At 33.2% G+C, this 13,419-nt stretch overlaps 3 protein-coding genes across 3 annotated transcripts; 1 reads left to right on the plus strand and 2 right to left on the minus strand.

Annotated features, from left to right (window-relative positions):
• Window positions 1-2,773: 2,773 nt before the first annotated feature.
• On the plus strand, window positions 2,774-6,587 carry LOC101217147 (probable serine/threonine-protein kinase nek3). Its single transcript, XM_004147872.3, has 6 exons — window positions 2,774-2,974; window positions 3,143-3,355; window positions 3,469-3,589; window positions 4,536-4,650; window positions 4,846-5,778; window positions 6,045-6,587. Exons 2-6 carry the CDS (start codon window positions 3,208-3,210, stop codon window positions 6,279-6,281), a joined length of 1,554 nt encoding a protein of 517 aa, XP_004147920.1. The 5' UTR covers window positions 2,774-2,974; window positions 3,143-3,207; the 3' UTR covers window positions 6,282-6,587.
• A 625-nt stretch (window positions 6,588-7,212) lies between these two features.
• On the minus strand, window positions 7,213-10,556 carry LOC101208258 (clathrin light chain 2). The gene is made up of 3 exons (XM_004147837.3): window positions 10,048-10,556; window positions 8,972-9,125; window positions 7,213-7,964 (listed from the first exon to the last, which is right to left on the minus strand). Exons 1-3 carry the CDS (start codon window positions 10,386-10,388, stop codon window positions 7,587-7,589), a joined length of 873 nt encoding a protein of 290 aa, XP_004147885.1. The 5' UTR covers window positions 10,389-10,556; the 3' UTR covers window positions 7,213-7,586.
• A 948-nt stretch (window positions 10,557-11,504) lies between these two features.
• LOC116403429 (xyloglucan endotransglucosylase/hydrolase protein 2-like) lies at window positions 11,505-13,185 on the minus strand. Its single transcript, XM_031884571.1, has 4 exons — window positions 13,008-13,185; window positions 12,239-12,339; window positions 11,960-12,159; window positions 11,505-11,865 (listed from the first exon to the last, which is right to left on the minus strand). Exons 1-4 carry the CDS (start codon window positions 13,183-13,185, stop codon window positions 11,505-11,507), a joined length of 840 nt encoding a protein of 279 aa, XP_031740431.1.
• Window positions 13,186-13,419: the final 234 nt, after the last annotated feature.

The raw sequence follows: 13,419 nt of genomic DNA on the forward strand, positions 1-13,419 counted from the left end.
AATGATTAAAGATATAGAAAATCTAAACAATAGACAATTAACAAAGACTAATATAGTTTATTAACTATGTGTTAACTACGTCTTCGAATGTGGAGAGAACATGTTAGTGTTTTAGAGAAAAGATTAGATTACAAATATACGCGGATCTTCCACACATATTTTTATCAAAAAATTATTATTATCATTTAACAAATTTTAGTAAAATTAACTATGAAGATTGATTGAAATTATATGAACTAAAGAGATTTTTTAAAAATAAATAAAAAATTTATTATAGTTGATATTTCGTAACAATTTTTTTATTAAGAACAAAATGATTAGAGTATGATTGGGTTTCAAACTTGAAACAATTTCCCGAAATATATTTAAAAATGGAATCTAAAAACTATTCTATATATATAAATAAATTAGAGAGTTGAGGTGGGCAATGATTCAAACTTAAAACTTCCATAATTCAGGAGTAGGGTCCATGAAGTGGTGAATGAAGAAGGAAAGACGCAAACACCCAATTTGAATAAAATCACACCATTCACGAGGCCCTCATTCATTACACAAAATACCCACCCTCCGATCACCCTCTTTCCTTCATCCCGAGGAATCCAACAGCCCACGTTTAAATCTGACCATCCCCCCCCCTCCCAACTTTGAATTCCTTCTCTCATCTTTCAATCTCTCTTTCTTTTCATTTATTTCTCTCTCTCTCTCTCAAAATAATAATATTTTTCTTTTTTTTTATTAAAAAAGTTCTTAATAGTTTCTATTCAAACGTATATTTATTTATGATGACATACGTAATAACACAAATAGTATGGAGAGAGATGTCACTTTTCAAATAGGGAAATGAATCTAAACAACTACAACTCTACAAGGTTGTTGTGTGGTAAATTTGATTAACCTTTTTACTATATTTTGAGTAAAAAAAATAGATTTTGAAATGCTTACTGGATTAACTTCCATAAAAAGTTGAGCTTCGTCAAAAGGAAATTGACCATTTTATGGGGATTTTGTGACACTTATTTAGAAATTTTGAGAAAATGGAACAAAGTGTATTTCAAAGATAATTCAGTATTTCTATTTTCAACCTTTACACTTATACCCTCCTAAAATAAATTAAAATATCATTTATATTTTGTTACTATATTTTAAACTTCATTTAATTTTAGCTATTATATGACAAATTTTTAAAGCATATTATATTTAATTATTGCAAAAAGATTATTAATTATTATTTAATTAAATTCACACAAAAACTAAATTTAAGATATAAAAGTAGTAAAAAAATATTTAAGATATAATGTAAGGGTATGGACTAAACTTAGACGGTTATAGTGACTAAGTTTAATAAACTTAAGGTATAAAGACTAAAATGACACTTTAACTCAACAAATGAGGAGAATAAAATTTAGAATGTTGTCCACGGAAATGTTAATGTTTCAATTTTACATAAAATGTTCATAAAAATATTGATAAAAATTGATATCAATTATTATTTTTAGAAAAGCTAAAGTATCTTCAACTCATTTCTTTATCATCTAATGTGAGAGGAAATGAACTCTAACGATTCTGTCAATTAGGTTCCTTGGTTGGCTCGATCTCTTCCTCTTGGTTCGAGAATTGATCATTCTTTCTCTCTTTTACAAAATTGGGAAGTCCCTTTTAATTAATTTGGCCTCCCCTTCCTTAAAAATCCAAAGGTCATCCTCGACCAAATAAACCTATTATGTTTCAACTTTGTTTGTTTTTTCACGTTATTCCTTAATTTTTTGCTTCACCCTCTTCAATTTGTGCCTCCAAAAGTTTTATTATTTGGTTATGGGTTACTTGGTCTAATTCTTCCACTCCTTTTTCCAAAGCTTCGATCATCTCCTTAGGAAAACCTTCATGTGGTTGTAGTCGAGGAGGCACTTTATCTCGTATATATCCTTCATGAGTGACCATCTTGGTTAAAGTCATCTTTGTCTCGACTAGTACTTGTCATTCTTCTGCTCATCCTTAAAAAATTCGACTGAAAACTTTGTGCATAATTTTTTTTCCTCCTCACATATGGCATCAATTGTTGATTCCAAAATATGGGTAAGGAAAAATACACTTGGCTACGTAAGAGACAATAACAAAAAGTTTATAATCTAGGGATTATGTGATATGTAAGATACAGATTTGTAAACCAATGTGATACTTGCCATACATGCTTCGATACTTAGGTCAAAAAGTGTAAGTATGTAGCAAGTGGAGAGTTAAAGATCAAATAAGACATTTTTCCCTGGTTGAGCTATGGTGACATATTTATATGTGTAGTTGACCTAGACCTTTCCTCTTAGGTTTTGGAGTTGCATTGAGAATTTTCTTTTACTAGACTAGAGCATAGTTCATGTGGTATTTTGTTAAGGTCAAGGTCGTGGTCGAGCATCTTCTTTTAACAGTATTTTAGGCCTAAGATGGTCCCTTGGGTTAACGAAGGCATGTTTCCATTAGGCATCTTATGAGGTCTCGCATACGCTAGCGTGGGCTAGTCAACTTCCTTTTTTGAAGACAAATTTGGAAATAAGGAGTTACTTTTAGTCCAAATCATGTTGTGTTGGTAACATTGTTGTTTATGTTTCCTGTGGATATTAGGTGTTTTGGTGTAAAATTTATAGAAATATGAATGTGGAGATTGTTAATAGGGCTCCACATAGATGTACCCAACTAATTCAAAATCACCTCTTTTATTTATTTCCATTTTAATAAAAATTATATATTGTAAACAAAAACAAAAACAAAAAATATAATATTATTTTAAAAAATAATCTGAACGGCCACATGGGGACGAAGCCGCGGAGTGCTGAGTTAGTGAGATACTTCAAAAACTCTGCCATTCCCCCAAGCAAACACAACTCAACAAGATTCCCAAAACCACTTCTCAACAATATCTCATCATTCCATTCCCATTTCCCTCATCCAATCTCCACTCCAACGTTGCCGCCGGCCACCCATGGTAAACACTCTCCCTATCTCTCATCTCAACTACTTTTGTTTCACCTCTTGACTTTTACTCAGATCTCTTCGTCTCCTCAATGTACAAAAGAGGAGCCAAGTTTCTGTGTAGTGTCCATTTCAGTTTTGACCGGTTTTTCTTTTTGGCTATTTTTGATCAAACGCTCAGATTCGGACTTGAGTTTCGGAGAAAGCATCGACTGAATCGTACTGTTATTAGTTAGAATCCCTGGAATGTTCACTAACGACACGGAGGGAGAGGTCGTAATGTTGCTCGATATGCGAACGGTTGAGAAGGAGATGGATAATGACAATCTACTGCATCGGAGCTGCTCGGAGGATCTTGATCCTAATTTAGAAACCGTTTCGTTTTCCCTTTCCGGTCAGTCGTTTTTCCTTCCTGCAGTTTTAGAAATTTTTTCGAAGTTTCTCTTCAACCAGCTTTGTAGGAGATTTTGATACGATTTTTGGCATTTTCTGATCCGTAAACTGCAGAAGCTAATAATAATGGTGGATGTTCACCTGTCTCCAAGAATGTTGTATCACCTGTTCCACCGCGGAAGATCAGAACGGAGGATTTTTTGGATTCAGAAAATGAAAAATCTGATTACGACTGGTAAGTAAATTAAATTTGCTCCAATTTCATGTCTCAGTGATGAAGTGGATTTCATGTTCAATTTGTTGTATATGAAGTTTGTTTCCAATCTAAGAGTAGCATTGATTGGTACAGTAGGGTAGCGTGTTGTTCATTAACAAATGCTTTTTTCAAATTACTTCAAGAATTCATGTAGCATTAGGGATGTAAACAGTACCTCACTTGAGTTTTCTGGTCCTACAAGAACCTAAATAATGCGTCTGGTTCTTGTTTTCTTCTTCTACATGTGGTTCTAATACGTCGTCTTTGTCTGCGAGATTCCCTTTTATTTAACCCATTAAAGCGGAATGAAATATTTGAAAAGTCCAAAAGACGACACATGAAAGTCATTTTGTTCCTCAACGTTATCATTTCCCTTTCTTCTTCTTCTTTTTTTTATGAAGAATAAAACAGAGCTCTTTTACCTTTGCCTTTTTTTCACATATATTGTGTACTTCCCTTTAACTTTATTTAAAGTTTTTCATGGGATAATCGATTTCTTCAACTGCTTCGTTTTTTAGGAAAAAAAAACCTTGAACGTTTAAAATAAAGTGATATTTGAATTTCTTTGCTAATTTCAACAAAATTATCATCAACTCCTTTTTAACTTTAGGTTAGATAATTTTGAATGGGTAAATGCTCTAAGTGTACTTTTTCATGTGCAAGGAAACAATAACTTTCTTCTTTATAACTATATTGATTTCGTGATTCGAGAACCCCACCTACCCTAACGCTTGCAATGGATTAGATAAATAGATCCCTTCAATGATCTCGTTGTAGATGGGGCCAATGTTTGGCTATTATTGTTGATATGGACACAATTAGTATAAACTCGGTGTTAATCCCTTATTTGAATTATAATACTTTAAGAATGTTCCTTTGCTGTGAAATTAACTATTTATTGTAATTAATCTCTACTGTTTCTCAGGCTCCTCACACCACCTGGCACCCCACTCTTTCCATCAATGGAGACAGAATCACAGAAAAATACAACCAATAAAAATGATATGATGAATTCTCGTTCCACTGCTCTGAAACCTAGGGTAAGAGCTCTCAACAAATTGGACAAACCGAATGAATAACTCAAAAATGAATACTCATGCGGGCATATGGTGATAGGAAAATCAGATTTCACAATATTTTCTTTGGGGATGTCTTGTAGGATCAAGGCTGTAAAATTTGCAACCCAATTTTCTAATTTACATTTCATATATCCTTTACTCCTTTTTGGGTTGCAGCTAGTAAACATCCAGGAAGAGTGCAACTCGGTGAGTAACATTGCGTCCAAGCATCCGAATTTGCAATCTGGACAACTGAATTCTTCATGTGCTTCCAATAAAAAGCCATCGTCAAAGGCTTCTTCAGCTACTGCTTCAAGATCTGCGACACCAACCTCACGCCAAACATTAACTAAAACTACAAAGCCTTCAAGATCAGCCACACCAACTTCACGAGTCAACACCAAAGCTTCAGCCCCTCCCGTGAGATCTTCAACGCCTGCAAAAACTACTGCTCAGTCATCAACACCAACTGAAAAATCCGTGACAACTACAAAGCAAACATCAAGGTCAGCAACACCTAATCGCTGTCCATCAAAGCCAACATGTTCGTCTATCACATCACGTCCCAATGGCCGGTCATCTTCGACCTCAAAATCTAATGCTAGAAGTTCTAGTAATCCAAGACCTTCAAGGGGGACCTTTCCATCCATTAAAACCAGACCTTCAAAACCTTCCGAGGCGCCAAAGTTCACACTTGATGAAGCTGCAAGTCCAATGCCCGAAAGGCCGGCTTCAACGACCAAGGGGAGGCCAATTGTGGCCAGTAGTGCTAAATCATCATCCGGTAGGACTATGTCTAATGGGAAAACTAGGCAGAAACCAAACTCTCCTTCGAAGCAATTTGCCTCAAATGGAAGCAGTGCATATAACAGTGGCAAAGTATTTCCATTCAAGCCAAGAATACGTTGCCCTGATGATAATGAGGTTAGCCCTGTGGTCATGGGAACAAAGATGGTGGAAAGGGTAGTGAACATGAGAAAGCTTGTTCCTCCGAAGCAAGGTGACTACCGCCCGAGCATTGGTGATCCGTCCAGCAAGTCCTCTGCTGACATCCCTGGCTTTGGAAGGACACTTTCAAACAAATCATTAGATATGGCTTTGAGGCATATGGTATGCATCCCCTTCTCCTTTCCATTTCATTTGATATGGTTAAACATAATTTTTTCCCACTTAATTTACATCCAAATGATTTTCTCAAGCTTAATCATAGGCAACCAGTTTAACCTATAGAACAGATTGTATTCAAGTAAAGTCGTTAGGCAACCGGTTTTCTCCTATCTATCCAAATGTTCAATGTAGCATCGCAGTACTCAATTATGACAACTCGTTTCAAAGCTGCAATCTGTAATTTGATGTGAATTCTTCTTCTTCTACAGGATATAACACGAAGCATTTCAGGTAAAGTACGCCCAGTGATTACAAAAACTCAGACTTCCTCCATGAACAATGGCAGTTCAAGGTCCACAAAAGCTGGGACGACTGGAGTTTCAGACTCTCCCCTTGCTACAAGCAGCAATGGCAGTTCTGCACCAAGTGCATGGAGTAATTCTATTCGTCTGGATGAGAGCGAGACTGAAGATAACGAGCTTTCCACAGAGATGGTCTCGTCATAGGAAGCTCCTTTGCAAAACATTACCAGGTTCTTCCAACTGCTAATTTTTTGCAGTATAACTCATGAATACATTCTAAGGAGAGTTGGTATTAGGGAAGCAAAAACATTGTAGTTATGTATAATTAGTGTTATAGTAATTGTATGGATCTTCTACATGATTTAAGAGAAGAAATTGTATTCTAATTAAGGAATTTGAAGAGATCCTTCTTATGACAATGATATTGTTTTGCTATGTTGTAAGGAATCTCCATGGTATGACTTCTTCAAATGTCCAACCAATGTTACATAATTTTACTTTTGTTAAAAAGATTGAATGTACTTTAGTTTTAGTTTGTAATCATAATCAATTTGAAATATTTGTAAATATAGCAATTAGATTCAAAATATTAACATATTCGACAATATTCTTAAAAAAATTACAAATTTAGCAAAATCTATATATATTATAATTGTTGTTGTTCAGGCTAGACTAATCTCACTAGCCCTCGATAAGTGATCACCATAAATTGAATATATGACTTTCTTAGTTAGTTATTGAAACTGTTCCTTCTTACCACATAACCAACACATGATGGGTTACTAATTATGTATACGAAAACACTAATTAGAGACTTACAGAAAAACCAATAGACAGCAATATTGAATCTTTTTATTATTTCGAAGAAAAATTTATTGACTAAATTGTTATCTGAACAAAAAGTTTACCAAGTAAAATTGTTTTTCACATTTCTTTTTCTTTTTTAAATATCAAACATTCAGGTACTTTTTGCTTGTTAAAGTTTTTTCCTTTTCTAAAACAGAATTTAGTTCAATATTAATAAGATTTAAAATTTAAAAAACTTTAGTCTCTTTTCTATTGTTTAAAAAAGAACAAGAAAATGTTAGTAAATAAACATGATTTCTAATATAAAAAAAATTAAACCCAAAACAAAGACACATCAAAATGACTTGTCTCTATCTCATAAATCTTCCAACTTCCAACTTCTACAATATTTACAAATGCACTAAACACTTACTCCATTGGGTTGTATAATCTATATCACAAAATCATCATAAATATTCACAAAACAACAGAAACTTAAGCAGTCAAAACCATAAAATATCCACCAGAACCAAAGCCCTCATTAGGACTTTTGTAGCTTTTTTATGGCTTTACCTACATATACTGCTAGATTTCTCAAGTGATTTATTTACTATTTACTATAACTTACTATCATTAAACATCAAAATCCATGACACAATAGCTAGTTTCTTTTTTACCTAAACATCCAAAACAGTGAGTATAAAATATATATACCAGCCAATTTCAGCCAACAGTTCTACCCTCAGAAGTAGCAACAGCAGCAGTTCTTGAAGCTGCCGAACCCGAACCTGCAGCCAGAGTTGCCCCAGCTGCAGAAGAATCCTTTTTCGATTCGGCTTTAGGTTCTGCTGGTGGGGGTTTAGGCTTCATGTGAAGAGGGGTATTGTGTTTGAGTTTCAGATGTATTTGACGCATTCTCGAGAGATCGGTTGGCTTCCCGGGCTTCGGACCTTGAATAACAACAATAGCAGGCTTCTTTTCCTTGTCTTTCTTTCCCCTTTGTTCAATGGTTGGTACCTCATTGGGGATTAGTTCTGCAATTGCCTTCCAATAGTTCTTATCAGCTTCAGCATGGAACTTCTCTTGGTTTGCTAGATATTGCTGTCATTTTAAGATCAAATTATGGTAAGAGAGAAAAATAATTAGGACTAAGAAAAGGTTAGAATCCAATGGTTTTACCTTTTGCTTAATTTAATGAGCCTACTTGTTTTCCAATAAGAAGGATTCTAACAAATATTAGGCTCAAATGGCCACATAAATACATTTGATGTGGTAAAACCTCACAACAATAATGTTAATATCCTGATTTACTTAAGTCTCTTTGGACCTAGTAGTGATTTAACTACGATATCAGAAAAGCGAATCTTGAGTTCAAATATCTAATTATTTATCCCATTTGATATTGAGAGTCAAATGATGATGGGTCTCATCAATCAAATCAACATCCAATTGTGTACGCATGAGGGAGTGTTGAGAACATATCGTAGAGTTTAAAACCTAGGCTAGATTATGAAAGAAATATTGAAAAACTCTGTCTTTCGTTTACAAAATGTCCACATTCTTTTGAAAGTTTAAACATTATCCTTGTCCTTTCATTTGGAGTAGAAATCTTTAGACTATTCACTGAAAATTGGAACTTGGAACGAAGATCTTATGACACAAATACCCCACGTCGTTCCAAATCACCAACGCACTTATTTCAGTTTTCAACCTCAACAGAAAAAAAATCTAAAAGATTTCTACTCGAAAGATAGTTTTGAAACATTTATGAAAGGTTAAAGATAATATGGCATCTTGATTAAAGATGATATGACAATTTTTAAAAGAGTAAAGTTATTTTTAAAAACAAAAGACATAGCTCGACAGTACTTTTTTGCAGTTAGCCTAAAATCGAAATCTCAACCACAAGAAAGGTTAGAATCTAAAGAAGCAGCATACTTAATTTCAACATTCAATTCAACAACCGTTAATTGTAGATTCAGAAGCCAAATCACTCAACATTCCACAAAATCACTTTAGTTCATGATTCTTCATTCTATGTTTAAAGAAGATAAAGTGAAGTTTTCAGTTTATAATGAAAGAAATTGAATGAGTTTAGACATTCTCACCTTCTCCTTATCCCTATTAGTAGCTTTGCTATGATCAAGAGCAAGCTTTCGCCTTCTGTAGAATTCAATTTTATACTGATCAGCCTCATCAATTATCTCTTCCAACAGCTCCATCTCTCTCTTCTCCTTTTCTTCCAATCGAATTGCATTCAATCTGCCATTCACAGCTACGATTCACGTTAAACCATTATATAATTAAATTTATCATAACCCATCAACTCAAGATTTTAGATTAAGTGGTAACTTATTAGAAGAGAACCACGGTAATACTAAACATATGGATAGTTTAGGTTGACTTTTCAAGTGCTTCAATTTTTAAGTATAAAAAAAAGGAGTTTTCAAGCACTTAGAAAGTTGATTCAAACAAGTCTTAAAATTTGTTTGATAGTCATCTAGTTTTTGGTTTATAAAAGTTAAACATAGAATTGCTACCACCTCTTAGGAGTGTTTCAAAACCAAACCACAATTTTGAAAATTGGAAAAGTTGTTTTTAGTTTTTGAAATTTTACTAATAATTCTAGTATTTAGTTCAGAAAAATGAAAACCACGGTAAAAAAAATTCTAAGAAAGTAAGTATAATTTTCAGAATCCAAAAACTAAAAGTCTAAGATCGATTTGGTAATAATTTCATTCTTAGATTTTGAAAATTAAGCTAAGTTTTTAAATAGTGAACACTTTTTTAGTGCTCACTATTTAAAATACAGCCAAGTTCTTGAAGAAAAATAGTTTCTTAAAATCTGTTTTTATTTTTAGAATTTGACTATTTGGATTCAACTCTTTCAATTAGACCAAGCAATTTTCAAAACCAAAAAACCAAATGAAACGACCCAAAATGATTATCAACCTGAGAGGTAAGCTTTTGACACAAAAGCAGCAAGTAAAAGAGGGTTAGAATTTCTTGAATGCACAAAAATTACGCATAGTTTCATCCATCGGATGATCGCAAAAATTTAATTCAGTTCATAAACACAAGGATTTGATCATCTCAGTAAGAGCTAACAACTACCAGATTTTGATTCCAAAAAATCTTATACCAACAATCTTACAATCCCCAAGTAGTTCAACAGTTTTCTCACCTCCGCCACTCTCTCAAAGGAAATCCTTCCTCCGGTTCCATCGCCGTCGGCGACGAGAGGATCGGGCCGTCCGATTCGCCAAAACCGCCATCAAAACCCTTCCCGTTCTGCTGCGACGAGAAACTCGAGAATCCTCCACCCGCCGAGAAATTAGTAGGCGGAGTCGGCTCAACGCCGTCTCCCTGGTCGTACGGCAGATTTCCGAAGATCGGTGAGGAGTCGTCGGCGGACTCGGCTTCGAAAGTTGAAAAGGTTTCAAATCTTTGAGAAGCGAGGCGAGGTTCGAATCCGTTGGTGGCATCGTCGAAGGGAGAAGGAGGCGTTCCGGCGAAGGTTGACATGGCGTCGGAGTAGTCTGCTTGTTCCTCCGGCGACGGTCAACAGCCGATTAATCTTTCCGCGCGAATGTGTTCTCTGCAGCTTGGCGACCGTTTGCGGTCGTTATTATAAGAAATGGAAAAAAGAGTTTGACGGCGTTAATCTTCCGCTACAGATACCTCCAAGTTTATTTTTTCATTTTTTTAGTTTATTTTAAACCAAATTGTTGAGTGATGCCAAATGGTTTGTATTTTTCTATATTAGTTCTCAAAAATACTACTTTTTTTATACATAGGCATTGAATTAAATAGTGGGTGGAAGAATCGAACAAAGGTAACAAATACTATGTCGTTTGAGTTAGTTCATTTTGTTGAAATGTCTGCTATATTGTTTACGTGTTAATTTAGATATTGAATGACATGTTGATTATATGATTTGAACTTTAACTTTTTATATTTTTAAGAAAAATAAAAATAAAATCCAACTTGACGTAGTCAACTAAAATAGTTAACGGTAAAATCTATTAAGCTAGCTTATTTGTTTTCATTCCATTTTTTATTTTCAAGGTGTTAGTTTATAAATATTAATTTGTGTTTATTTTTGTAAAAAAGGTTTTAAAAATATTTTCACAATTTGAACCAAAAATTGATAGTGAAATAATAGTAATAGTATATTATTTTGATATTTGGGCATGAAAGTTCAAATGTGTTTAAACATGCATTAGAAATTAAAGGAAATTAAGCACAATTGTTTAACATAGAAGAGTTGGTTAAGAGAGATTTATATTTAAACTCTACCAACAGATAGAAAATTAAGCAAATAGTACATAAGAGTTTATCCCTCTTTTTCTTTTTTAACGTTGTTATATACTTAATTATTATTTTTAAAATTATCATCAATTACAATTATCGAAAAAACCCATGTAATTTTGGCCTCTTTAATATGCACAAAGTCACAAAAGAGAAGGTTATTCTTTTTGTATATTGCTATTCAATCTTTCTACGTTGAGATTTTAAATAGATATGACAATATACTCGTACATACAAAACCAACTTATTGATAAAATATATCTAAAACATTTGTTTACAAATTAAAGCCTTTCTCACAAATGATAATTTAATTCTTGAATTAATTTTCGTTCAAGGGTGACACTCTCTGTAGTTTTTTCCTCTAGGAGATAAACAATAGGTATCGTATACATATTTTCTCTTCACATTCTCATAATCACTTTGTTGTTTGGGATTCAATTCCCACTTATCTTGATTATTCCATGGAAGTGTTTGTGAGTCACATTGGTTCCCAATTTGGCAACCAAGAATACCAAAGCTTTTGTAATTTGCTTGAAATGGAGCTTGTGACCAATCTACTTTTCTTCCATTCGATGCCCATCCTTCTCCATTCCATATGCTTCCTTGAACCAACATTCCTTGTGATGGGTATCTCCCCCCGATCGATGTTAGGTTTTTAAATACCCTTATTGGAACTTGGTCTACAAAGAACCTGAAATAATTCAGGGAGTAACAACAACACATGTTAGTGTTTTCGTCGATATTTTTATATGTGATTTGTATATATAAGCCGTTAGTAAACTTACACAATTTGATGAGAGTTCCAAAGAATTCCATAGTTGTGAAAAGCTAGGGTGGGATCAAACCATAAGTGAAGTCTTTCCTCTCTTCCTCCAACATCATCAGCAAAAACGTTGGTTTGTAATATATATGATGGACCATCTGTTCCTAGAAACTCAAAGTCTATCTCATCATGAACATTATCGCTTCCTATATCTGAATGTAACTGCACTCCAACAATCATATCATTCATTAGTACTTTTTAATTAATAAACATATGAACACGTTAAGAAATGTGATCTTACATAGAATGTAGTAACAACTCCGGGAGAATGGTTGGAAGGAAGCTTTATTTGCATCTCAAAATATCCCGAACCATACTTAAGCAGTGATTGGAAAGCACCACCTTTGTTTTGTTAATGCCATGCCCACCAAAATATAACACACACATTTAATTCATTATACATTTCCTATTTAAATTAATTAATTATTTCCTATTAACTCATATTCAATTACTTGTTTATTTATTTTTTATTTAAGAAAAATGAGATTACTTTAATAATTACAATTATGCCTATGTAAAATAAAATTATTTTTAGAGGTGGACAATATATCAAGAGAAGTAGAGAAAAGGATTTGTTTTGATCTCACTAACTAAATGTTAAACATAATTTTGAAGAACCCCTAAAAATTTAGTATTTTCTCTTGTTTTCTTAATCTAATTTGCATATTTTTTTAATATAAATGGTCAATTCTGTGTCCAATTCTAAAATTAAAACTAATTTTTAATAATTTTTCTAATCTACGGTAGAAAGAGTGTTTATAAGTTTAATTTTCAAACACGTAGTTTTAGAATTTAAATCCTTATTTTGTTTTGTTTTCTTTAAAAGATATTAAATTACAAATTTAGTCAGTATGATTTGAAGAACTTCTAACGTTAAGTTTATAGTCTACAGTGACAAAACATATACCTATACTAATTATATTGATAACAATATAATATATCTATTTTAAGAGATTTAATGGAATTATAAGAAAATTTTAAACATGTATTAAAACAAAAATTAAAGAGACCTCCAGCTTGATCGAGAGTGAGTTGAGCTTCTGTACCACCGTTTAATCGAAGAACATGATCTTGACTAGACGTAACAACGTAATTCTTATCAAAATTAAGGTACTTTTGGCTAACAACATCCTTCTTCAAACAACTTATAAACACAAGAACTAGACAAAGAAAGAGGGAGCCCTTCATATTTCTTGATCCTAATTAAGGTAATGAGAAAGATTTGTTTGCTAATTCAATTGAATTTGAATGCAATATCCAAACATACAAAGTGTACCTATTTATAATACACAAAACATATTTAATGCCCAAGCAGACGTATTCACGTTTGATTTTTTCATTTATTGTTCACCATGCCAAATAAAATTTTGTGATTACTTGTTATAAATTCATAAGCATTTTCTTTTATCTATAGGCCAATCC

This window comes from Cucumis sativus, chromosome 4 (genome assembly GCF_000004075.3).
Source record: "Cucumis sativus cultivar 9930 chromosome 4, Cucumber_9930_V3, whole genome shotgun sequence".
NCBI lineage: Eukaryota > Viridiplantae > Streptophyta > Magnoliopsida > Cucurbitales > Cucurbitaceae > Cucumis > Cucumis sativus.

Coding starts and splice junctions, on each gene's coding strand:
- LOC101217147 (XM_004147872.3), top strand. CDS start 3,208: ATGTTCACTAACGACACGGAGGGAGAGGTCGTAATGTTGCTCGATATG. Junction 3,590..4,535: donor GAAAAATCTGATTACGACTG/GTAAGTAAATTA, acceptor ACTGTTTCTCAG/GCTCCTCACACCACCTGGCA. Junction 5,779..6,044: donor ATATGGCTTTGAGGCATATG/GTATGCATCCCC, acceptor CTTCTTCTACAG/GATATAACACGAAGCATTTC.
- LOC101208258 (XM_004147837.3), bottom strand. CDS start 10,388: ATGTCAACCTTCGCCGGAACGCCTCCTTCTCCCTTCGACGATGCCACC. Junction 9,126..10,047: donor CCTTTGAGAGAGTGGCGGAG/GTGAGAAAACTG, acceptor TGTGAATGGCAG/ATTGAATGCAATTCGATTGG. Junction 7,965..8,971: donor CTAATAGGGATAAGGAGAAG/GTGAGAATGTCT, acceptor TTAAAATGACAG/CAATATCTAGCAAACCAAGA.
- LOC116403429 (XM_031884571.1), bottom strand. CDS start 13,185: ATGAAGGGCTCCCTCTTTCTTTGTCTAGTTCTTGTGTTTATAAGTTGT. Junction 12,340..13,007: donor CACTCTCGATCAAGCTGGAG/GTCTCTTTAATT, acceptor AACAAAACAAAG/GTGGTGCTTTCCAATCACTG. Junction 12,160..12,238: donor GAGTTGTTACTACATTCTAT/GTAAGATCACAT, acceptor GTTGGAGTGCAG/TTACATTCAGATATAGGAAG.